Source organism: Sylvia atricapilla, chromosome 5 (genome assembly GCF_009819655.1).
Source record: "Sylvia atricapilla isolate bSylAtr1 chromosome 5, bSylAtr1.pri, whole genome shotgun sequence".
NCBI classification, from domain to species: Eukaryota; Metazoa; Chordata; class Aves; order Passeriformes; family Sylviidae; genus Sylvia; species Sylvia atricapilla.
In genome coordinates this window covers 19,706,893-19,732,415 of record NC_089144.1, presented here as the reverse complement: position 1 = coordinate 19,732,415, position 25,523 = coordinate 19,706,893, and the positions used below count along the sequence as shown (strand labels likewise).

The 25,523-nt window shown below is 43.5% G+C and overlaps 1 protein-coding gene and 1 long non-coding RNA gene across 2 annotated transcripts; both read left to right on the top strand.

The window, feature by feature from the left end:
* Window positions 1-639: 639 nt before the first annotated feature.
* ITIH2 (inter-alpha-trypsin inhibitor heavy chain 2) lies at window positions 640-24,504 on the top strand. The gene is made up of 21 exons (XM_066318845.1): window positions 640-864; window positions 2,392-2,466; window positions 7,630-7,665; window positions 8,384-8,556; window positions 9,221-9,325; window positions 9,611-9,773; window positions 10,284-10,391; window positions 11,083-11,211; window positions 11,867-11,983; window positions 13,194-13,362; window positions 14,967-15,092; window positions 16,084-16,265; window positions 17,066-17,251; window positions 18,236-18,375; window positions 18,604-18,776; window positions 19,604-19,738; window positions 20,912-21,025; window positions 22,063-22,261; window positions 22,695-22,867; window positions 23,750-23,861; window positions 24,151-24,504. Exons 1-21 carry the CDS (start codon window positions 781-783, stop codon window positions 24,296-24,298), a joined length of 2,847 nt encoding a protein of 948 aa, XP_066174942.1. The 5' UTR covers window positions 640-780; the 3' UTR covers window positions 24,299-24,504.
* LOC136361990 (uncharacterized) lies at window positions 5,392-5,731 on the top strand. Its single transcript, XR_010743714.1, has 2 exons — window positions 5,392-5,522; window positions 5,554-5,731. It is a non-coding gene; the product is annotated as an uncharacterized lncRNA (long non-coding RNA).
* Window positions 24,505-25,523: the final 1,019 nt, after the last annotated feature.

The following is a 25,523-nucleotide window of genomic DNA, read 5'->3' as shown; positions in this document are numbered from 1 at the left end:
CCTTTCTTGTAGAAAAGTGGAAGGGATGCCCCAACAACTTTTTCCAAAAGACGTCTTCCTCCCTTCTTTCCCCCTTTTGCTTTGCTCTTTTTATCTCATCATTTTAAGCACCCAAAGAATCAGGGAGGCAAAAAACCTGCTTCAGAAGCACCCAGGAGCCATAAAACGTGCACCTGAAAATATCATCAAATGTTCTCATGTGACTAATTTTGGAAAATTGGAACTATCACATAATCAGCTATTATTTTTCCCCAGCAGAATGGAAAAAAGGGTATTTGTGTGGGTCAGGATCCAACCCCAAGGCCTCTGCCAGCCCCTGTGGGTTGGCTGGGTGGGAGGGCCCTTGGAGAAGCCCAACGCTGCTGCCTCCATCACGCTGAGAACCAAACTTCTCCTTGTTTGCTATAAACAGAGAAGCTGGAGTTCTCAGTAAGATCTTTTGAAGTTTTTGGATACTGCGAGCTCTGTGCCTAGCAGGAAATTAGTCAAACATCACGGGAAGCTACAAAAGCAAGGAGTGAGCCTATCCAAGCCAGGGCTGTTATCGAGGGCAGAGGCAAATGAAGACACTATTTGGATAACCCTTGCTCAGGCACCACAGCTCAGGCTTGCGTTGCAAGGCTAATATTTACCTATGGCCTAAACAAAGTCAGCATTTCAGAACTTTGCTCAAAATGCTGCACAAACCTGGCTTGTTTCCTTGAACTTGTCTCAGAGAAGGGAGGAACTTGTGTCTGTACCTGTGCAGGCTGCTCTCAGGAGGAAACAAGAGGGAAGAAAATGAAACATCTGAGCAGATTCCTGGTTTTGTTCCTCATTTCTGGAGTCGGGGGCTTTGATCTGGTTATCGACGACATCCCAGATGTGAGTATTTGGAGGCAGGGCCCAGGTCTCCCTCCCTTGCTGAGACAGTAGGGGCAGAACTGGGTCACTGCTTCACAATTCCCTTCTACTTTTAGCTGTAAATTTTTCAGATAATCAGTCTTCATTCGTAATGTTGGGGTTTTTTAATGTTATGAAAGCTTATAATTATTATTTAATATTATTAAAGGGAGAGTGTGAGCATAAGTCCAAATTTCATTCCGAGCAGGTTTCATGTTTTTACTTCAGTGTTGCGTTTTCTGGTGTGGTTTTAACCTTTAAACATTTAAGTGGCTTCTGTACTCCAATCTTCAGAATGTTTTTTACCCTGTTTCCCTGCAGTAAGCAGAACCAGGGCACTCAAACATCTTTGTGGATGGAGCCTCCTGTGTGGGACACTATGAACTTCAGCAAGGCTTTGTATGGAATTGGGTTTTTGTTAACAGGAATTCTAATACAGAGTGAATATCCTATTGACCTTACATTCCTCAGCAGAGGGATGAGAGAATTTATAAAAGAGACCATCATTTCTTGGGATAATACAATGATGAAAAGGAGGATAGTTATATCTTTGACTCTGAAACTGAGTCTAAATTTAAATCTCCAGGCTCGGGTGAACTTTGATTTGGTGTCTACACCCATTTCCACATTTGAAATATTTCTGTGAAGTCAGCAGGGTTGATATGAGGCTTTCTTCTTCTTTGTAGGTTTAATAAAAATCTTCAGTGAGTTGAGATATCCTATTTTTCTTTATTTTTACAGCCATTTTCTTGACTCAATGAGATTTTAAAACTGGGTTTGTAATTCCCATGAAAAAATATTCCAGAGATGTGGTTCTTTCTAATTATAGGTGCCTTATCAATTTAAGATCAATGTGCTTAAACAATTTAAATTAGTTTTGTGCAGACCTTTGTGTGTATGCTATCACATAAGTTGGAAAGTAATTCATGCACTTAAACTTCTTTATTGCCATAAATTAAACTCATAACAAAATTTAATTAAGAGTATTGCTGTGGTGTGGCCCACACTTCTAAATGAATCAGTGCAACTTTGTACTTGGAAAAGATCTGATGTTCTTTTTCTGTCATTGGGGGGAATTTAGTTTTCAGGTATATTAGTGTAAGCCAGAGACAATTTCAATTGGTTTGAGCAGAAATTCTATGAATCTGCTTTGAGTGAGGTCTGTAGTTTTCATGGGTAGACCCATCCTGATGATAATCATCTGCCTCTTGCTCTTTGTGGTCATTTAATGTTAAATATTACTCCTTGTTTCAAAAGGAAAGGCTGTAAAATGATGGTAAAGGTCGTGATTTTACAGGAGTTTATAGAGCTGATGGGCAACTGAGGGAAACTGAATGTGTGAGGATTTTGGTCTGAGATGGTCTGTGCTTCTGCTCCCCATTAGCATCCATGGGAGGTAAATCCCCTTTGGAACTCTCCTGTGAAGTGCTAATCAATAATAAATCAAGTGATAAACTGATTTATTTAAAGTGAGGCAGCAGCAACTCTTTCTTCTTCTCCCTCCTCTAGGAAATGCAAAACCTGATTGATCTGGAAATTGATGGTTTTCCCTCAAGCTCCAAGGCGAGAAGTGGCAGGTACCAGGTACAGTACCCAGAAATGCTCTGAAGAGGAGGGAAGCCAGAATGCCTGGGAGCTCTCTCTTAGTGTCTTTTTCCATGTCCAGGGTTGTGAGTGCACAATCATGTGGGACCAGCTGGTTTTTATAGGCATTGAGACTTCCATATCCCTGGCTGGAACAAGAACTGCTGCTCTCTCTTAAGCACAACAAAGCTTTGTTCTGTGTCTGTGCTCCTGAGATGATAAACAGTGGAGATACTTGTCTACCTCCATGTCTGGGGGAAATCCCATTGAAACAGGTGAGGTCTTTCCATGAGAAAATGGAAAAGGATGAGTGGCACTCAGTGATGAGCTGGTGGCATCTGAGACCTGGAAATAAAATTTGTTTCCAGCCCATTGATGGGTTGCAGATTATTTTAGTCTGTTGGCTTGGGAGACAGAAACATTTAGAGCAGCATTGCAAGAGTTTTTCTGTGTTTTTACACTGTAGCAATTAATGGTAATACTCATGAAATCAGTTGTTTGAATGTATTAATTTTTCATTACACTGCATGAAAGAAATTATGGTCAGAATGGACCTTCTCCTCCACCAAGCTCTGGTGCTGCTTTTCTTGAGCTTGTTCAATGTAGTGATAACAAAAGACCCTCTTGAGTAATGTTGGATTTCCCAGAGCCTTTGAAATTGCACACAGGCAACCCAGATTTTTCTTTATCCTAAGGCTTTGGATGGAAACTACTGATACCTAAAGCCTGCATAACAGTGGGGAAAAATGGTAGATTTTAGCATGAGTATGAATCAAGCCTCCTCACATTTGCCAGTCTGGTATTTAAATAATTGACTCGTGGCCTAAAGAGAAATCCCTCCTAGCTGCACTTCTTCAGGGCATTATTTCTTTCCAAAGTGCCTGTATCAGTGCCATATGTATTATGTTGCCTCTGTTCCCAAAATTTCTGGATACAGAGGCACAGACATATGCATGCAGTAATTTACAATTCTACCACTGGTTTCATTATACCAGTTATTGCTTTTATTCCCATGCATTATTTTCCATTCTTTAGCTATCAAATAAATCTTTGCAAACCAGTAGAACAAAGATCTCAGCTACTCTTATATTAGTTGAGTCACAATAAAATATAATCAATGAGATTTAACTGAACTGTGCAAATCATCTTGAGACACCAGCTCTTGGCCAGTAGCAAGCACACAGTTATTTACTGTTCATTGCTACAGGAAGGCTGTATCCCAAATTATTTTTTCAGCACTATGCTTTTCTGCAAAGAGCTCACCAGCCCATTGGCAACAAGGCAACAGAGCTCCCTGCAGACCCTGTTGATTTGCTCTAATTGCAGAGGATGGTTTTCTAGGTACAGATAAGGGATTCTGCTATTTTGCTCCTGAGTAATTCCCAAAATGCTGTGCCTCAGGTGTATGGATAGTCCTCGTGACCACAGCAGCAGAGTGTTCCATGGGCTGGAATGCAGGTGACCTTGTGAACCTCTCTGTCGTGGTGCACAGCTGTTATCTCTGTTCTGGAGGTAGATAAAGTGTCTAGACCTGTGAGGCACCCTGTGAGGTGGGATGTTCTGCAGCACATTCCCCAGGTCTGGGTCCAGATCTCTGGCTGTCCAGAAGTGGGTGAGATCACACCTTTTTATTACTGTTCTGCCTGCCTGGTTTCTCCTCCAAGAGAAGCAGCACAGGAAGGATATATGGAAAGAGATAGAGTGGAAAGATAGAATCGTGGTATGGTTTGGCTTAGAAGAGATTTTACAGCTCATCTCATTCCAACCTCCCTCTGGAGCACCTTCCACACTTTCCACTAGACCAGGTTGCTCCAAGCCCCACCCAACCTGGCCTTGAACACTTCCAGACATGGGGCAGCCACAGCTTCTCTGGACATTCTGTGCCAGGGCCTCACCACCCTCATACTGAAGAGTTTCTTCCTAAATCAGCTGGTTGGAGACTCCCCCAGCTGCCAGGGTGCAAATGTAACCAAACAGACAAGGACCCATGTGCAGCACCCTGAAGACAAACTGTCAAGTCTTAGATCTGAAATTTCTCTTCTTGCATCTCACAGTGAGGATCCCCCGAAAGGAGTGTGAAGAAGCTGCAATGGATTTGGAGTGTGTTAAAAACTGCTTAGGAAATTACAGGAAAACAAGTTAATTATGAGAGAACAGCGCCTCAAAAAACTTGGAGGACATTTCAGGTAGATCATAGAAGCATTGAAACATGGAATGGTTTGGATTGGAAGAGATCTGGAAGATCATCTAATTCCAACACCCTGCCATGGGCAGGGACACCTTCCAGTAGACCAGGTTGCTCCAAGCCCTGTCCAACCTGGCCTTGAACACTTGCAGATCACATCTCCTTTCTAGTTTCTCATGCTGTGCATCTGCTTTTCAACATTTTTCATGCCCCAGTAGAACAGAAACTTCTGTCAAATGCATAACATCTGTGATCCTGCTCTCCTGATTTTACTAAATAGCTGTAATGTCCATGCACAGTGATTTGAACAAAGACCACTGTGAAGGGTTAAATATCCACACCTTTGCACACGTTTCAGGAGAAGATGCATCTCAGTATCTGAAGACAGAGCCCAGCATCTGTCCTTCAAACAGTTCCTGAGGCACATGTTGCCTTCATTCTGATTGGCAATTCGGCACATATGAGATATGGCTCAAGATCCTGTTTTTGTGCAGTTATCAACAGGTCTGGATGTGGTTCAAAAGCAAGGATCAGCCATGAATCCTCATGCTGGAAATAGCAGGAGCCACAGAGGTCCCTGTTCTCAGTAATCACATCAGCACTCAGACCTGAAGTAGGACCTTCAAGGCCAGGTTGAATGGGGCTTGGAGCAACCTGATCTAGTGAAAGGTGTCCCTGCCCATGGCATGGGAGGTGGAACTAGAGGATTTTTAGGGTCCATTCCAACCCAAACCATTTTGTGATTCTGTGTTCCATGATTCTGAGGCTCATGTACCTGAAGATAAAGGTACAGCTCTGTTCTCCTGACCTGTTGGAGTGGCTGCCCTCTGCAATCTCTGAGATTCCAGGGGTATGGCTGACCCAGCCCATAGTTAGTTAGTCTGATCCTTCCCAGTTGTTAGTCTGATCTCTAACAACAGCCATGGGAATCATTACATGTGCCGCTGATAAGATCCCTCCTCTTCAGCTACCCCCTCTTATCCACCAAGAACTATCAGAAGGAACTTGGGTATCCTGAAAGCTTTAACCACCATTCCTAAAGGGAGTCAGCAGCCCTAACCTGAGAACCAGAAAAGTACCGCCCTCCCCCCCCCCAAAAAAAACCCCCAACAAAACAAAACAAAACAAAACAAAACAAACAAACAAACAAACAAACAAAAAATCCTGTGTTCTAAGGTCTTGGTCTTCATCTTTCCAAAATTAAATTTGTTTCAGTTAATGTTGGTTTGATCTTAATTTGTATTCAAGACGGTGATGCCCCCTCTGCCAAGGGTATGTGTGGGGCCAAATATGACTCTTCATGGTCTGGTGCTTTATCAGGTGTAAAAGTCCAGTTCACTGTACAGTGAAGTTTTTGGGGTGTGACAGGATCAGTCCATCAGGCTTTGCAGAGGGTCTCTAGAGAGTCATAAATTTCCATATCCTGAAATCCCAGTCTGAATGGTTCAGAGCCTTTAGAGCTAGAAAATGAAAACATGCATTTGTTCTCAGGCAGGCAGAAATCTTCTCCATCTGCCTTTTAAGGGTCTTTAAAATCATGTCTTTTAGATGAACTTGCTATGACATCACCATCTTTTGGTGATTTCAAGCACAAGATTTCCCTAGAACAGTATATTATTTAGCTTCAAATGAATTTAACAATTGCAGAGCAATCTTCCAGTGCATGATGGGATTAAAGCTGTTTTCATGAGCATCTTCTGTGGTTTTGGGTCCTCTTGATCCTGGAGAGCTGAGCTGGCCTAGTTATGACGATAATATGAAAGTAGATTCCTGCACTAAAAAGTTGCATCTAGGTGAGCCAAAATCCCTTTCAGGGGATTAATATAAAAATTCCTTATGTGAGGGAGGTTTTTTGGGGAATTGAACAGAATAATTCAAATGGCCACAAGATGTCACCCCTTACCATAGAAATTTCCAAACGGAGCAATTCACAGGGCAGAGGGAAAAAACCACAACAATTAATGAGCAATTTCATCTAAATAATGCATGCATAACTAATTTCCGTAGGCACAAGCATGTTAATGTAATATCGATTACACAATGGGTTTTTTAATTCATACATATTGCATATCATACATAAATAAATATTTTCTAATGTAAATGGCAACAAAGTGAGCTAAAGAGGTGTGGAGTTTGAAGCTTTTCCACTTTTCATAGGAAAACAAAGAGAACTTTTCTGTTAAAAACCAACATGTCTGAGGATGACTTTCTGCCAACATTATTTGCTTTCGGGAGGAATGTTTTTCTAGAAGAGAATGTTTTCTTTAGGAAAAAAAAAAGAAAGAGGAAGAAAGCTGACCTGTTTATGACAGGTTCTGAGGCACAGCAGGGAGATCACATGCTCCAACATCCCGTGTAGAAATACATGAAATAAGACAAAAGGAATACTCACACTTCATCTGTGAACTCAAACTAATTGTCATTCATGTCCAGAAAAGAGCAATGGAGCTGGGGAATGGTCTGGAGCAGAAGTCTGATGAGGAGCAGCTGAGGGAGCTGGGAAAGGGGCTCAGCCTGGAGAAAAGGAGGCTCAGGGGGGACCCTGTGGCTCTGCACAACTCCCTGACGGGAGAGGACAGCCCGGGGGGTTTGGGCTCTGCTCCCAGGGAACAGGCACAGGACAAGAAGGAATGGCCTCAGTTTGTGCCAGGAGAGGTTTAGGTTGGATATTAGGGAACAGTTCTTCCATTAAAGGGTTGTCAAGGATTGAAAAAGGCTTTCCATGGAAGTGTTGGAGTCACTATTGCTGGAAGTATTCAGAAAAACATGTAAATGTTTAGTGACCCTGGTAGTGTTAATGGGTTAATGGTTGGATTTGATCTTAGATGTCTTTTCCAAACTTGATGGTTCTGTGTTCCTCAAGATTCTATGACCCAAAATCTTAGGAAACAATTTTTAGACACTGACCCCTGTCTTGAAACAGCCAGTCAGTGTTCTTAGCTTTGCTGAAATATCCCCTTCATATTTTTCCTTTCCAGAGGAGCACATCTGACTGGGGGTATGTTGGAGATCTGGTGAGTATTTTTCTTCCCCTGTGGTAAATAATACTGAACAAAATGATTTTCTAGTTAACCATTTTTTGGAAATCAATCCCTCTGTTTGTTCAGTTCCTTGTTTTTACTGCCGGTTGGGTATTAACCTATTTTCTTTAAACAGAGAGCTGTTTGCACAATACTGTTGATACATCTGCTCTTGGAGGGAGAAGGGTATGGTAAATATGAAGAAATAAGCATCAAAAGTGATTAGACAAAGACAATGTCTTAATAAAACACTTAAATACTGTTATGCCCCTGCTCTGGTTTAACCATTGTCAACACTAGGTCAGTAACCAATGTTTCAAGTCTCTCTATTTAGGACTTTTATTGAAAATGGGAGCTCTCTCCTCCTCATTATATGATTGTCAGGATTACTGTGTAGCTTCCCATACTGGATTGCCCTCATAGAGTCATTCCAAGGACTGGTTGCATGGTGAAAAGCAAGGAAAACATTCCAGCTTAAAAAATACCCTCTTTCAGCTGAAATGCTATCATGAACTATATTCACATGAATATCCTGCCACAATTTCCAGGTAAAATATGGAGATGTCCTGAACTTGAGCTCATGGCCCCTCTAGCTAAGGAACAGCAATTAAAAATTAGCACTGAGGCAACAAAAATTATTGATATTGTCCTCTAGGGATTTTTTTTTTCCCAGCAGAGCCCTAAATTTATAGAGGGATTTTGTCAAATGCAGGTGGAGGACGATGACAAGATAGGTCTTTACAGCTACAAGGTTCAATCCACCATCACATCCAGGCTGGCCAACACCATGATCCAAGCCAGGATGGTGAACAACGCCAGGCGGCCACAGCCCATCGTGTTCGACGTGCAAGTCCCTAAGGGAGCTTTCATCGACAACTTCACCATGTGAGTGGTGGCCAGGGATCAGCCTCGCCCTCTGGGAGCATTCAGTGGGCTGGGAAGGAAGGATTTGTAAAGGCAAAAAGTTCTTATTGTTTTCCAGGTTCAGTGTAATTTCTGCAGGCTTTCTCAGGAGGTTCATGTCACCAGTCTGTCTGTCTGTCCAGGTCTTCCTCTCCAGTAATTATTGAGCCACTGGTCAATATCAATAAAAATTGACAAAAGTCTCAAATAGACTAAACTTTCACCTTGCTAGATCAAAGGAAGGAGACTCAAATCAGAGCCCTCACTGAACAGAAACTGGCCTGGTTCAACATCCATTCAGAGAGGCAGCAGCCAGGTTGCTGGTCAGTAGGTGTCCTGATCCATGTTCCAAACCAGTCATGATATCAGGAACTGCCTCCCCTGCCCAATGCCTGGGGAAAGTGTGAAAGAGGTAGAGGGGAGCAGATCCTCCTCAGAGCACAATGGTGCTGGCTACTTGAAATAAATATCAGGTAGGGAAAAAGATAGAGCTCTAATGAAAATCAGAATTCATTACTTTGGGGTTAAACAAGAACCTTGTTATTTAGTTTCCCACCAGGTTAGATTTCACTGATGTAAACTGAAGAAACAGTCCTCGATTGTAAAGTTGTTTCTTTTGCAAGCTGACTGTGCTTCTCTCTCCTAGGGATATCAATGGTATCACATTTACCAGCCATATTCGGGAAAAATCTGAAGCCAGAAAAATGTATGCTCAAGCAAAAGCCAAAGGCAAAGCTGCTGGAATAGTCAGGTATAAACACTCTGGCATATGGGGTTTGTACTGAACTTACAGGAGAACTGAGATGACTCACCCTAGGCGGAGATGCTTTTTTACAGCAGCTCTGATATTTAATTGTCATGGACTTACACTGTGTTTCAGCTTTCAGCTTACTAAAATACCCTGTGCTAACAGGGAGCTGCAGCTCCTTGACAGAGGCCACAGTTAGAATCAAAAGCCTCAATCTATGCCAAAGTGCAAAGAAGCTTTTTCTTCTCCTAGTATTTTCTCAAAATAACCCCACAGCTGACTTTTCAGGAGCAATGCCTTGGATATGGAGAACTTCCAAACCGAAGTGAATGTCCCCCCAGGAATGAGGATCCAGTTCCAGCTTCACTACCATGAAATGATCCGAAGGAAGCTGAGCTCCTACGAGCACATCATCTCTGTGAAGCCAGGACGCCTGGCCAAGCACATGGAGGTAAAGCAGAGCTGGGGTGTGTAGGAAGAACCCCACAGGTGAATCCTTGCTGAGAAAGTACCCTTGGTTTTCAGGGAGGTGTCCCTGCCCATGGCAGGGGCTTGGAACTAGATGAACTTTAGGATCCCTTCCAACTCAAACCATTCTGTGATTCTGAGACGAATCACAGTTTTAGAGGGACAACCAGAGATCATCAGCTCTCAAAGGACACTACCTCATGAAGTTGGAGTTTTTGTGAAAAGCACTATTCCAAATAAATAGCAAGTATTGTTTGCTTTCCGTCAGCCAAGTTTACACGAGAGCATAAAAATGTCAAAGCTTGTTTGTCCAAATGCTTTTGACGTGAGTCAGTCACGTTTCAGGGGATTCTCAGCTGTGTTTATGAGTGAGGACAGGACACATTTGCTCCTCACTAGACCAGGTTGCTCCAAACCTTGTCCAACCTGGCCTTGAACACTTGCAGGGATGGGGCAGCTCTCCACAATAACTGTCCTCCCTCCCTGCCTTTAGGTGGACGTCCGCATCATCGAGCCGCAGGGACTGCGCTACGTGCACGTCCCTAATTCCCTAGGAGATCATTTCAATGGAATCACCACCATCTCCAAGGGAGAGAAAAAGGTAACCAAAGACTGGAAATAGCACAAAATCTTCAGTTTTCACACTTACTATGCACAGTCCTGGCAATTTTTTGCACCTACTGGAAGCATGCAGAAATGCAGCAAAATCTCTCTTTAATGCCACAGTAATATGCCAGGCAGTACTGTTTCCTGATATTCAGATTCACCCCCATTCCTAGCTTAGAAAATTATTTCAGAGGTACTACCTGTCTATATTAAATCCAGTTTAAACAGAAAAAAAAAAAAAAAAAAAGTCTGCATGATTAATCACATGACTAATGAAAAGGTTTCCTGCTGCTCAATTCGCAGACAGATGGCAATCCTCTTTGGGGGAAAAATGTTAATTAGAAGGCTATTAAAGATGTTGATAAAATTATGGATAGTTTCAACTATGAAAATGTTAATAAACCCCAATATATTGCTTAATAGAAATGGTTTGCACAGCTCCAGTTGAAGTATTTGGTGCTGTAGATGGGTCATGTGATTTGAGTCACAGTTGCTACTACTGAATCAACATACCCAGGCAAACCTTAGTGCTGTTTTTCTCCTGAAGTGACACGAAGTCCATTTTCCACAAATAATAAAAGCAGAAATTGAAATCGGGTATTCCATGAAGATGTGGAGTCACTTTGTGTCAATCACCCCCCTCTCACACAACACCTGGCTGACTGATGATCTCTCCTCACTTCAAGGCTCATGTTTCTTTCAAGCCAACAATGGCTCAGCAGAGAAAATGCCCCAAGTGCTCGTCCACGGCTGTGGATGGAAATTTTGTGGTGCAGTACGATGTGAACAGAGAAACCACGGGGGGAGAGCTGGAAGTAAGTATGGCTGCTCAGCTGGGACCAGAGAACTGTGAATAAAGGAATTGCTGTCCTTCAGCAAACTGTGCTAAACTTCATCCTTCAGGGGAATAAGCATGAGGACGAGCTCTGTATCCAATTGAAAGAACAGAGGGATTTTAAGTAGGCAGAATGGATTTATTTAATTTATGACTAAGACATGGGCTTACATATAGTAGGAGAAGATTCCTGTCATGTCCAAAAGCCAGTGTCTTTATACCTGGCAGCACTCTGGTGATTTAGTGTAGAATCAGAGGATGGAGTCATTGGATGTTGTACCACTACATCACAAGGAGACAACCAGAACATCACTATTTTTATGTTAACATGAAGCTGAGTTATGAGGTTGAGTTATTACAGGCAGAACAGTCTTTTTCAAAGCATTTTTCATTCCTCCCTATGCTAGCCTTGTCTAAAGACCAGGCTCTGCTTTTATTGAGTAAAAATGGTGTAAGGGTACAGAGATGAGCAGAGCTGAAAGTTAGAACTGGCCAATAAAGAAGAGAAAAAGACAATAGGAAAAAATAATTAGCTCATTAAGAAAATAAGAATTTTCTGCTCTGTCACTATCTTGAGTTTTCTGAAATCTTTTCTATAGCTCATTTCACTGTGATTTTTTTATTTTATTTTCCAGATTTTTAATGGCTATTTTATTCACTTCTTTGCTCCGGAAAATCTTGATCCGCTGCCCAAAAACATTTTATTTGTTATAGATGTCAGTGGCTCGATGTGGGGACTAAAAATGAAGCAAGTAAGTGTTTGACCTCTGTTGCAAAATTAACGTCCTGCCAACTTTTCCCATGTGCTTTACCATGCAGTCCTCTAGCTCACTGGCATTTAAAATTACCAGCTAAATTTGGAGATTATTTGGAATCAAAGACGCCATGATTTTGCCCCAGTATTTATAATGCTTCTTCCATGTTTTAAGGAAGAAGTGGTGCCAGATTTTAACTCTAAATTTAATTCTAATGGACAGATCACAAAATACTTTGCAAAGGCTCTGACCCCCTTTTTCTCTAATGCTCCATACTGAATCCTGGGAAAGTCTCAATGGGGATACTACATCCCTGCTTTCCAAACATGGGTGAATTGTTGACAGCCCTCTGGAGACCACTAAGGATTGTTTAGACAACACGACCCATAAAGGGGAAAAAATGTTAAAATAAGATATTTTAGTCTGCAAGAGAAAATGCTTCAAGAAAGATAATCAGCCTCCAAATATGCAAACAATTGTTCTGAAAGGGAAAATCATCAACTGACTTTCATGCCCAGCCAGGGTAGAAGAAGATGCAATCAGATGGATTTGCAGCAGGAGAGGTTTATGTTATATATTAGGGAAAACTCTGACGGTCTGAGTGAGGAGTTTGGGAGATTGTATATCATGTTTCACTGAAGGGTTTTGAGAACTGACTAGACAAACATTAGCTGAGGATCATCCAGGTGTATTTGAATTTCCTTCAGAGCACAATAGTAAGGCTTAGCAGATTACTTCCTTGGGGAAATCAGTGCTGCAAAACTGGAATGCAAGTTAATTGTCACTTGATTAAATCACACATCTTCAAAGAGATGTTACCCAGCATGAATTGACTGCTTTGCAGATAGAGCTGAGTCTCCTGAGCTGATTCAAGCAGCTGCTCTCTCCTGAACCACAAATGTTTATGCCATTCACTTCACTCTGTGTTAGCAGGAGTTAAGCAAGTTGAGCCACATGAATTTATCCTTCCTAATTGCAAATTTTTTTGTGTTTCTTTGGCAAAAAATTCGACATTATGCAAGAAGTGCAGAAAAAAAAAAAAAAAAAAAAAAAGAAAAAAAAGAGATTTAGATAGCAGATGCTAATCTGGATTTCAGTGCTCATGTACTTATTCCTCAGAGGCTGATCTTTGCCTCTGGTCACAAGTTAAGAAGAGGCTTTCATAAGCAGGAAGCATAAACCTGTCTTCTCTTAAACTTCTCCTCAGACCATCGAGGCCATGAAGGCAATACTGAGCGAGCTCCGTGCTGCTGACCAGTTCTCCCTGATAGACTTCAACCACAACGTCCGGTGCTGGAGGGATAATCTGGTCTCAGCCACCCCATCGCAGGTGGAAGATGCCAAGAAATACATCCAGACAATCCATCCCAACGGGGGTATGAAGTTTTGATTGCAGTTGCTCACAGGGCTTGCATATCACAGGAATGGGTACCTCAGACAGTCTTCACTGTCAGAGTATTCCTAAAAAAAACCAGGAAAAGCATGCCTAAAGAAGAGCAAGAATAGCAGTTTATTGTGTTAGGGGATGGGATAGCATTTCCTTCTATAGCAGATAGAGAACAGACCACAGAGCAGCTGCCTTTAATCTATCTTACCTCCCACCTCAGAGATCCCAAGTATCATTGGAAGATCAAATCCATCTCGTAGACCTGGATGAACAGACAGATGAAATATTCCCTAAGCAGGGAATCACAATCATTTGCCCTGGGCTGACAGCCAGCAATGTGAGCCAGCAGTGTGCCCAGGAAAGCCGATGGTGTCCTGGCTTGGATCTGCACTTGTGTGGCCAGCAGGACCAGGGCAGTGACCCTCCCTCCCCCTGTGCTGGGCACTGGCGAGGCCACACCTCTAGTCCTGTGTTCAGTTTTGGGCCCCTTTCAACAGGAAATTCATTGAGGGGCTGGAACATGTCCAGAGAAGGGCAACAGAGCTGGGGAAGAGTCTGGACTACAAGTCCTACAAGAAACAACTGCAGGAATTTAAGTTCATGGTTTAGTGGTGGACTGTGGTTAATGATTGGACTCAACCTTAGAGGTCATGTCCAACCTTAAGGAATTTACAATTCTATGAGCTACTAAATGCCATGTGGGCAAGCTGTTTATCCTTTTTGTGACTTCATTCCCTGTCTGACAAACAAGGACGGATGCCTTTTTCAGCTGAACAGGCCTTTGGAAGGGGCTTATGATGATTTTAATCTGCCACTCTCTGAAGTGCAGTTCTAAGTGTTATTCAGTTATTTGTGCATCAATAGTGTGGAGAGACTGTCCCTAATATCACAGCCTTCTAGTGCTGTGGCACCTTCATCTCCAGAGGTTTTCACTACAATGAACACAAAGTTATAGACTTGTCCAAAATCATCAGTGTGTTGGGAAAAGGAAACCAAGCTGGATAAATGAGTGACTGACTTTGTTACCCCAAAAGAATTGACAGATAAGCTTAGAAATCAGCTCTCATCCAGAAAAGCATTTTAAATGCAGAATTTTATTATCTTGTCTGTGGAGCTGCTGATTTTTTCTTTCTTGGCAAAGAAAATACCTGTCTTCTGACTGCTCAGCCTTCAGGTTTCTGTTCCTCTCATCCTGATTTCTTACTCTGCTCCTTATGTGACACAAATCAAACATCAGCAAACATACACCTCTTCTTGTTCAAGGAATGGGCTGAAAGCCAGAAAAGAAAGTTTTTCCATGCTCTCATTCGATCACCTGCCTGCAAACCCAGTAATTTTTCCCACACCAAATAGTTCCCAACAACACAAATTGTCACACTGGACTTAGTGAGGAGGAGTGGAGGGGCCTCATGAAGATGACAGCCTGGGATGAAAAAGGAACCAGGGTGAAGAAAGGTGTATCTAAACATCAGAGAGGAGTGGTTTTGCTGCCTTGATCTCAGCTCTTGTCTCTCTTACTTCCACTAGAATCTTAGAACCAATCTGGATTTAACAAGAATAAAAAACTTGTTTTCTTCATTGTGTTTTTGACAGGCACAAATATCAATGAAGCTCTTCTCCGAGCCACTTTCATCCTGAATGAAGCCAAAAGTTTAGGCATGTTGGACCCAAACTCAGTTTCCATGATTGTACTGGTATCTGATGGAGACCCCACAGTAGGTAAGGATCCTTCTTTGGGTGAGAAGAAAGACTGAGGGGCAAGACTGAGAAAAGCAACAAGTAGACAGTTTGGCAGTAAGTTTAAAAAATTCCATTCATCTTACTTCTAATATCTTGAGCTGCCCTTTTGTCAAGTCCTAAGAGTGCCACAGGCTTTGCACAAAAGCTTTCAAAAGATGAGCAGTTTGTTATGCAGGTTATGATTTTTATTTTTTTTTTTTCAATTTACAGAGGTGCACAAGTCCTGTAGGACAGATAATCAAAACAGCCTTAGAGAAACTGGGCTTTCGAGCAGCCTGGTCTAGTGGAAAGTGTCCCTGCCCATAGCAGGGGGCTGGAATGATCTTTAAAGTTCCTTTCAACACAAACGGTTCTATGATCCTATGATTGTACAAAAATTTCCTCTTCCTGTGACCTTAGCCCACACAGATCTATGCAGTCACAAGCATAACATCAAAAGCAGGAAAAAAGAGTGGAAAGCAAATTATTTTGGATTGGATTTGGTACAGGTCAAAGCAATTGCTGACTTGAAGATGTCAGCTCCAAAACTCTGCTGTTAAAAATAAGCCTGAAAAAAACCCCAATTCCAATGATGACAGAGAACATCTGAAGTTCTCTGGAGATAGAAATGTCTTCATGGAGATGTCTTAGTCAGCAGAGAGTTTGAATCACTAATTTTGGGAAAACTCTTTATGTGCTAGAATTTCAAATCTCCTAGGAAGTTTCTATGAGCCCTGGATATAGAAAGAAAATGCATCAGATACAAAAGAAACTGTCCAAAAGGATTGTCTTCCGTGCAAGCACTTTGTTAATCTCTATCCAGGAGAAGCTCAAACGTTGCTATGGGCAATGGAAGTTTGGCATTGAGCTTGCTGCCCAGATTTCCCTAATATCCAGAGAGAACCAGAGGCACAGGGAGAGAGGGATGTGCTCACCTTGATGGAGACTTTTCTGATGCTCAGGTGAGTGTCACCCTTTCTGTGTCTCCAAGGTGAGCTGAAGCTGACAACAATCCAGAAGAACGTGAAGCAGAGCATAAAGGATGAATTCTCTCTCTTCTGCCTCGGGATTGGGTTTGATGTCGATTACGATTTCCTGCAGAGAATCGCAACCGACAACCGTGGCATGGCCCAGAGGATTTTTGGAAATCAAGAGACTTCCCTCCAAATGAAGGTGAGTTTCTGCCCCATTGACTCTGAAACTCTCCTGTTCTGTTCACAGCTGTGACTCCACTAGCAAGAAGTTCTCAAAATCCATCACTTCTTCTGAACAGTCCTGCAAGATGTCAATCATATTTCAGCTTAAGTGGTCCTAGGTATAGTTTTAATAATACCTATAACACATACTTTGCTTCCTTATGTTGCATTAATGTTCTATAAAACAGCCTTAACTATAAAAAAAGATTTTCTGAATTAAAATTAAGGCCTGGCTGCTACTTTAGGCCATTTCATCACTAACAAAAACCTGGATATAAATGCTAAATGATAATCCAGATTTAGCCAATGTAAGAAAAATTTCAACTCTAGCCCTGGCTCCAAATCAGTGAGCAGGAATTGCTGCTGATCAAACTCTGACATCCTTGTACTGTTACTGTTCCCTGATATCACCATCTGTACAAGAATTAGGGAGGGTGTAGCTGTACTTCTTACACAGCAGCCCAGAGCTGACCATCCTGAGGCGGGATTCAGGCCCACACACATTTGTGCTCAAGACTTTTAGGTCTAGGAAGAGCATAGCCCATGGATTTCACACAATCCTTTGACTTTCGTAGAACTTGGACCAGATATTCTTGCTGTACCCCCTTAAAAGTGTGCCAAGTATGAAGAAGCCTGCATTCCATGAGATGATGAAATTCCCTCTTGCTCATTAGGGCTCCAGGTTTTGTGACCCACTGTTCTTTCAGTCAGAGTGGCCTGTGCAAGGGAGTCACTTCACGTACAACAAACTCACTTCCCTGTCTCCTTCCCCCTCAGAATTTCTACAACCAGGTCTCCACCCCGCTCCTGAAGAAGATTCAGTTCAACTACCCCCAGGAGTCAGTGTCAGATGTCACCCAGAGCAGCTTCCACAACTATTTTGGTGGCTCAGAGATCGTGGTGGCTGGGAAGGTTGACACAGAGAACCTGCAGCACTTGGAGAGTGTTGTCACAGCGACTGCAGTGAGTGAAGGTGTCCCTGGGATAATTGCTGAGGGGAATTTGGGCTGCCCCTTTCCCTCCTGTGTACAGTCTCCCTGCTGAAGGTTAATGCCAGCAGAGGGTTTTGTCCAATTGGGTTCTGGGTGGGAACATGGGGAAGCTCGTGGAGGGTTTGTCCAATAGTGTCTCACAACAGCTTCAAGCACAGCCAGGAATAGTCACTCCCTGCACCCTGCAGCCTGCCAGAGGAACTTCCTTCTAATAAATGTACCAAAAAGATCAAATCTAGACAAAAGTATGGATTTTCCTTCATGCTTTGTGGAGACGCAGGAGTGATCCCCTAAGGAAATGCCTTTCATGACTGAACTTCACACCATCAGGGAGTTCAAGTTGGTGGATCTACAGCGTATCAAGTCCTAGCACTGCCCTTTTATGTGTGATGAGACTTCCCCCATGTTTTCACGGCTGCTCTTGCAGGTGGAGTGGGATGGGAATATTACATCCAGACCCTTCTTTATGAGGAGGAACAGAATTATCTGCACTTTTTCAGGGCTTAGGTGTTATCCTTTGTTAGTTGTTGGAAAAAACCCAAACATCTTCAATAGTTTTTCCTGCCAAAACACAGTGCAGTCCAACAGTCTGTGTGAGAAAGTAGAATTTGCTTTGTGTTTTTCAGTGGAATTGGATGTGAAAAAACCTGAGGGGAGGATTACAGAGCTCTGTCAAGAGCCTCTTCTTTTGGCATGAAGTAGCACCTCTTGGGCTACTGTTCACAGCTCCTTGAACTACTTTAATCCACTGCTACAGAAGTGTCTCTAACAGAAGGATCTACTGATACATCTTCCCTCTCCATTGCAGTCAGGCCAATGGTGCTGGGACTTTCTGATCTAGAAGTGACCAAGGGCAGAGCCAGAGTAGGTCCTTAACTCCAACCAAGAGGGGAATTCAAGGCACCCTGTTCTCCTGGCTCCCATCCCTCATCGTTCTCTCTCTCTGACTGCACAGGCAAATGCAGAGCTCGTCATGGAAACCCTGAGAGATGTGGAAGAGCTGGATGGATTCATGAAAAAAGACAGATACGCAGATCCTGAATTCACAAGGAAACTGTGGGCCTATCTGACTGTCAACCAGATGATGGCAGAGAGGTGAGGAGAAATCTCCTCCAAGAGGCCTGGCTGTGGGGCTGAGGGTATGAAATGATGGAGATTTACCTTATGGAGCCTGAGCTAAAGCTGTGGAGCAGTTCAGGATTAATCCCTTCAACCTTTCCTCTTGCAACACCACTTGGGTGTGTGACCCCTCCCTGATAGGATTGCCATGGCAGCTGCCCTATAGAGCTGCTAACCAGGACTTATGCTCCTGTTTCCACCCAGAAATGCAGCCCCCACTGCAGCTTTGAAGAGGAATATCACCAAATCCATCCTGCAGATGTCTCTGGACCATCACATCGTCACCCCCTTCACAGCCATGCTGATAGAGAATGCTGAAAAGGATGAGATAATGCTGGCAGACCAGCCCAAAGACCCCAGGAAGGGCTGCTGCTCAGGTCAGTGCCTCACTCTGCCCATTACTGTGTCTCTGATGTTGTGTCAAAACAGCCTCTGGTCTGAATTAGGGACACGAGGAAGAAGATGCTGGCAGAGATTTGACATGTGCAATTTTCAGTCTTGCTGTTGTCCCCAGCTCCTGTTTCCCCTTACTCCTCCTCAGAACAGGCTCAGCAGATGTGAATGTCAGCCCAGTATATTAAACAAACCAAATTTCATGGATTGTTTAAGATTGTTTCTTTATGAGCTGAATGGAAGAGAGACAGGACAAATTACTTTCTCCTGTCTCCATCAGGGCAAAGGCAGATGGAGAAGCTCTAGGACAAAGGAATATGATAACAGATATTAAATGCTTGCAATTCTTTGAAACCTTTATTCTCATGGGTCATCCCAGAGCATGCAGGAAGAATCCTGCCTTTTCCCAGGCACCTCAAATTCAGGACTCAAGTCAGCAAAGCTTTTACCGTATGCTGAATTTTTAAAAGTCAGCTTTTTTCTTGGCACTTCAAGAAAACACTTCAGCCCTTACATTGGATGCTTTGTTAAAGTGGGGGCTGCTCTCATGAATGAGAACTAAAAAGCCAGACTCCATTTTTTCACCAACAACTTATGGTGAGCTATCTACTCTCATAAGTCATATTTCACTGGTGGAGACACTGGAGCAAATTCAACCTCATGTCATTACACAAATCCATTGTACATGGTGTTGTACCTGCTTTGTATTGGTATAACCACATCAGGCTTTGATCTATTGCAATGCTCTAAAAATTACACTATTAAATATGTCAGCACTTTTAGAACCCTAATTGTGACTGTCATCTAACAGGTGCTCTGGGATTAACTCCAAATGCACCCAATAACAACAAAGGGATCCCAGCCTGGGCCAATGTCACAGCTGTCCCAGTCAGCTTCATGCCTGAGCAGAGGAGCCCACCTGTGTCCTCTCTGAGCATCAACAGAGGTAAAGCCTACAGCGTTTCTCTGCAAGGAACACCAGACACATCAACACTCATCACCTAACAACTCACCAGCATCCCTAGAGGTGTTTCAGGCCAGGCTGGATGGGCATTTGAGCAGCCTGGCCTAGTGGAAGGTGTCCCTGCCCCTGGCAGGGGGGTTGGAACAGATGGTCTTTAAGGTCCCTTCCAACCCAAGCTTTTTCTTTGTAAATTATGGAATAATTTTGATTTTGAATAGATGAACCTATAAAAATATGCTCTAAGCTGGAAGGATGAAGCTACTTTGGATCCTAATAGGATCTAAAGTATCCAAGTGACCTCATGAGCTGCTGTGCTCTTCCCTGAGGCTGGGGCTGTTTGCTGAGCTTAACTTTAGCTTCTCTGCAGTAGCAAAGTTACCTCCATTGTAAATGACAGATGAAAGCTACTGTAGAGTTACTGCTGTTGTAAATGGCAGATAAATGTTCTGTGGTAGATAAAAATCTCTGAGTGCACTGGTGACTGATGGATCCTGTTAATTCTTGGGCCTTTGCCACAGTTTAGTGGCAGTTTATTTGAGCAGGCCAACTGTGAGAACCACTGCCCATAAACACGGTGTTACCACAATAACTCTGTGTGTGATGTGTGTATTTATGTAGTGATCACACAAAGAGCTCTCAAACTCCTCAGCACAGGGAAATCTCAGCCACAACCAACATAGCAGGAGCTGGGAAGAGCTTTGCACTGCAAGACAAGACTGGAAGCAGCTGCCTTCACTGATGGGTGCAGGTGTTTGTCTAATCTGAGGCAAATTTTAAAGGACATATAAATTTCTGAGAGGCCCAATTCTGCCAGGTTGTTAAATAAACTGTGAGAGCAACTCCTGGATTGTATTCCTCAGTGGGATTAGTGAGCAAGATGTGTCTTTACCTGGCATCAGTGTCCTTCACTGCATTTGGCAGCTCTCAGACCAGGAATGTCACTTCCTTCCCTAAACCAGGGAGTTATATGAGGAGGAAGTTTTTGTGAGCAGCATCTGAGAACATTTTTAGCTCTCTTATGGTGGAAAGGGCCCTCATATTAATATAAGCAATCCCAAAAAGTGCTCCAAAATCCTTTTGAAAGGATTTTGTGTCCCTTCCCTCTAGGGCAGATGCTGACCTGCTTCTCACACTTGTTTGTTTTCCGTGTTTCAGTGGACAATGACCCACATTTCATCATCCACCTGCCCAAGAGCCAAAGCAACATCTGCTTCAATATCAACTCAGAGCCTGGGAAGATCCTAAACTTGGTTTCTGATCCTGGCACTGGTAGGGGAGTAACACATGGTTTATTTTACAGCACAATTTTTTTCTCTTGGGTTTGAAAGGTATTCAGAGGGAGCAGGGGAATTACCTACAGGAGGGGACTGGCAGGAGTGTGGCCAGCAACTGAGGAATATGGTTATTTCCCTCCACATCTGGTGTACCATGTCCAGTTTGGGCCTTGCCAGTACAAGAGAGATGTTGACAAACTGGCCTGAATGCAGTGGTGGCCATCAAGATGATTTTGGGGCTGAAGCTGAGGACAGAGAGGGAAAGGCTGAGACAGCTGGATTTGATCAGGCTTAAGAAAAGGAGTGGTAGATCCATGGTGGGTCTTCTTGCTGTTCTCAACCACGTGATCAGAAGGTGAAGGTGCAGCCTCTCACATCTCCAAGGTGCACAGCTAAGAGACAAGAGGCTACAGAAATGATGTGAAACTAGGAGTAGAAGTGAGCTACTGGGGAAAGCCCTTTCACTCTGAGGATGGCCAAGCACTGGGAAAGGAGCCAAGATCATGGAATAACAGAACAGTTAAGGTTGGCAAAGGCCATAAAGTTCAACTTGTAAGCCAGAATTGCCAACCCTACCACAAAACCATGTCCCCAAGCATCACATACACAGGTTTTTCTAACATTTTTAGGAACGGTGACTCCACTGTTTCCCTGGGCAGCCTGTCCAATGACCACCCTTTCAGTGAAGAAATTTTCCCTAATATCCAACCTAAACCTCACATGGCACAACCTGAGGCCATTTCCTCTTGCCCTCTGCATCCCTTACACCACACCTGAAGGGATTTTGCACCTACTCCCAGCAAGATTTAACAGCAATTCCCACCAGATTATTGTGCTAAGGGGTGAACAGTAGCATCAGGAGGCAATTTACTAAATCATTCTCTTCTCTTGGCTGGAAAAAGGAGAAAAACAAGGGGTCAGAAGGGTTCCAGTTCCTGCTGAGCCCATGGTGTTCCCTGTTGAGATCAGAACTCCAAGTTTCCAGGCAGTGCTCCAAGGCTGAGGCAACATTTCCTTCTCTGCTCTTCACAGGCGTTGTGGTCAATGGGCAGCTCATAGGGGCCAAGAAAGCAGAGAATAAGAAACTCAACACATACTTTGGCAAAATTGGGTTTTACTTCGAAAAGAAAGGCCTGAAAGTGGAGATCACCACAGAAACAATAACTCTGAAGGATGGCTCATATGGCATCACACTGACCTGGGCTGACACAGGGCACATCATTCGCAAACAGTGAGTTGATCTTTTTTTACCTGCTCCCCCCTAATTCTATTTGAGATACCCTCGGGGTTCCTGCCATGCCATGACTCACATCACCCAGGAGAGCTTCCCCTCCAGGTTAACAGCTGTCAGCCATGCTGGACGCTCTACACCACTTTTTAGGCAACAGGACCACATCCAAAATCTGCGTTCACTGTAGAAAGACCTTAAATTTGTAGGGGATATTAGGTTGCCTCAATATGGGGGTGAAGTGTCTTGTTTGTTAGGCACTGTCCTGCCAGAACTCTGGGTACCACTCCCAAGGCTCCCAAGGGTTTTCAGTGGATCCTCTGACATATCTGCCATCCCTGTGGGATTGTTCTGGATGCCTGGGTGAATCTCAAGGGGTTGAGAGCTGTGGTGTGGGCAGATGAATTGACCCTGGCCTTTGGTCCCTCCCTGCCAGGCTCCTCATATCTGTGAAGAAGGAAAGCAACGTTACCATCACTGTGGGGCAGGAGATGTCCTTCATGGTTTTGCTGCACCGTGTGTGGAAGAAACACCCAGTGAATGTTGACTTCCTGGGAATCTACATTCCCCCAGAAAACCAGTTCTCTCCTGCAGCCCATGGGCTCATAGGTAAGGGCTGGGGACTGGGCACTGGGGATGGTGGGACAAGAGGAAGGGGTTTTGCTAGATTTTGGAGAGAATTTTATAGAATGATAGACATAAAATATCCTGAGTTGGAAGGGACCCACAAGGAGTCCAGCTTTTGAACAGGACACTCCCAAGAATCCCACCATGTGCCTGACAGCATTTTCCAAATGCTCCTTAACTCTGGTTTGGTGTTGTGACCACTTCCTGGGGAGCCTGTTCCAGTGTCCAACCACCCCCTGGGTGAAGAACATTTTCCTAATATCCAACCTAAACATCTCCTGCCACATCTTCAAGCTGTCAATTAGTTGGTCACTGTCTTGATGGAAAAGGTGTGGAAATTATTCAAAAAGAGAATAGGGAAACTCCTGTAACATCCTGGAAGCCCCAGGGACAATGTGGAACATCAGGGACCAGGAGATTATTCCTTATTCCAGCTGGGGAGAGTGTTTTCAAAACAGACCTGACTGGACTTGCTGACACTGAGTCAGGACTTTCCCTTCCTGGCTAAACTGCTGCATGTTGAAAATAAAAGACTGAAACAAACTCCTCAAAACTTTCTGAGGAGATTTCTGTGCAAACATCTGTAATCAGCTCTTCCCTAAATGACAGCCCTTTCTGGCAGTGGTATAAAACAAAAGCAAGGCCTCAGTTCATAAGGCAAATCAACCTTCTTCATCCTGAACCCATGCAGAACTCCTTTTGAGGAGCAGAGGTTGTTTTCCCAATTAGTGAGTGCCCTGTGATCCCTGCAGGATTGGTTTGCCTGCTGAAGCTAGTCTGATTTTCCAAAAGTGTCTGGCAGCAGCTGACATGGAGCTTCAAAGGTCAGGACACACAAACAGCTTTAAACCTCTCCCTGACCAGGTCAGTTTGCATCTGAACCAGAAGTGTCAATCCACCACCAAACACCTGGGCAAGCTCCAGAGAAGCCACAAGCTATCATGGAAGTGAAGGGCAACAAGTTCACTGTTACCAGGTAAGAGTCATGTGCTTTATTGCTCCCTTTCAAAATCAGTTCTGTCCTCAGACCTGCCCAGCATCAGACTTCAGACAGGTTTTGAGAAGTGCCTGGAACTCCCCAGAAGAGGCCCATGAGGTGACAGAACTGTAAAATTAACTGCGTTTTGTGGTAATTTCCACTTCCTGCTGGTGGAAGACACGTCTCCATGCTTTGGCAGAGCAGCACCAATATGGAGCAGGATGCCCAATGTCTCCTTGTCCATTTGCCATGTTGTGACCCTCCTTTGGGTGTCCTCTCCCTGCAGGGGCGTGCAGAAGGACTACAGGACAGACCGCGTGCTGGGGACTGACGTGCTGTGCTGGTTTGTGCACAACAGTGGCAAAGGCTTCATCGACGGCCACTACAGGGATTACCTGGTCCCCCACCTCTACAGCTTCATGAAGAAACCCTGAATACTCCAGCTTAGTTCTAAAAAATTCCCATCTGCTCCTTCATGCCCAAACAACTCCTCTGAGCAGCAGCTGTCAGCCTGTCACACCAGGGTGACTGGAGGCGACCCCACCACTGTTTGCTTTGTTTTATCAGTGTTTCAAAGGCATGTTAACTCCCTTTTCTGCTGAGAAATGAAATCTGTAATAAAGTGACATGCTGGGTTGGAGGAGGTGTCTTCCTCTTGCTGTGTCTGATTTAATGGGCTGTAAACTCCATTAAAAATTTCTACTATGTTCTAATATCCATTTCATAGTTGAGGTGCAACAGTGTTGTGGCTCCTGCAGTGTGGGTAACACACATGACCAGATTTAATACGTATTTACACCTTTGTGTTTGAGACTACTGGGAAAATATAAGTTCATACAATCTTGGACTGGGCAAAAAGAAGGATGTATTTTAAGTAAAGGCAATTTAACAGAAAAGGAACATGCGTCTGGAATGGGTATCAGCAGTGTCCAGTATTTAAAGATGGATTAACCAGTGGTGAGGAGAGTGCTTGAAATAATTGTTGCTGCTTTATTGGCAAGAAATTAATTAATGAGCTTCAGACAGCCTCCAGCCTTTTTCTGAAAATTCAGCATCAGAATGGGGCTTCATGCAGATACAAATCTTTGAAAGTGGGAAACATTCACACTATATAGAAATAATCATCAGAAATAAAAGCTTCCTTTCCACAGAGCTTAGCTCCCAAAAGATCATTTACTTCTCAAGAGCATTCAGCAATGATTGAGATCAGTAGTGAAACAAAAATACCTGTGTGTGTACCAAAAGCTGGATTTAAAACTCTGCTTTTTTAACACCTTATTAAAACACAATTGTCTTATCTTTTTCAGCAGCCCAATCTAGGAAAGGAACTCAAGCAGCCTCCTCGCCCTTCTCAATTTTGGTTTCCTTCACTTAGGCACTAAAAGCTGGTACAGGACCTTTCTTGCAGCTGTGTCAGAATCAGATGTTTTGAAATATCTCTTGAAAGTTCCTCTTGGAAGTGTCAGCAACTTCCTACATATCATTTATTGCTTCTTTCAACTCACCCATCAGTTCTGGCCTCCACAACATCCTGCAGCAGCCAATTCTCCAGTCCAACCAAGCAGTGAGTTACCATTCTCTGGTCTTCTCTACACAACTTATAATTTGTCTACTATATTTACTCTAATTCATCAGGTTGTAGAATGTCAAGTGTAACTA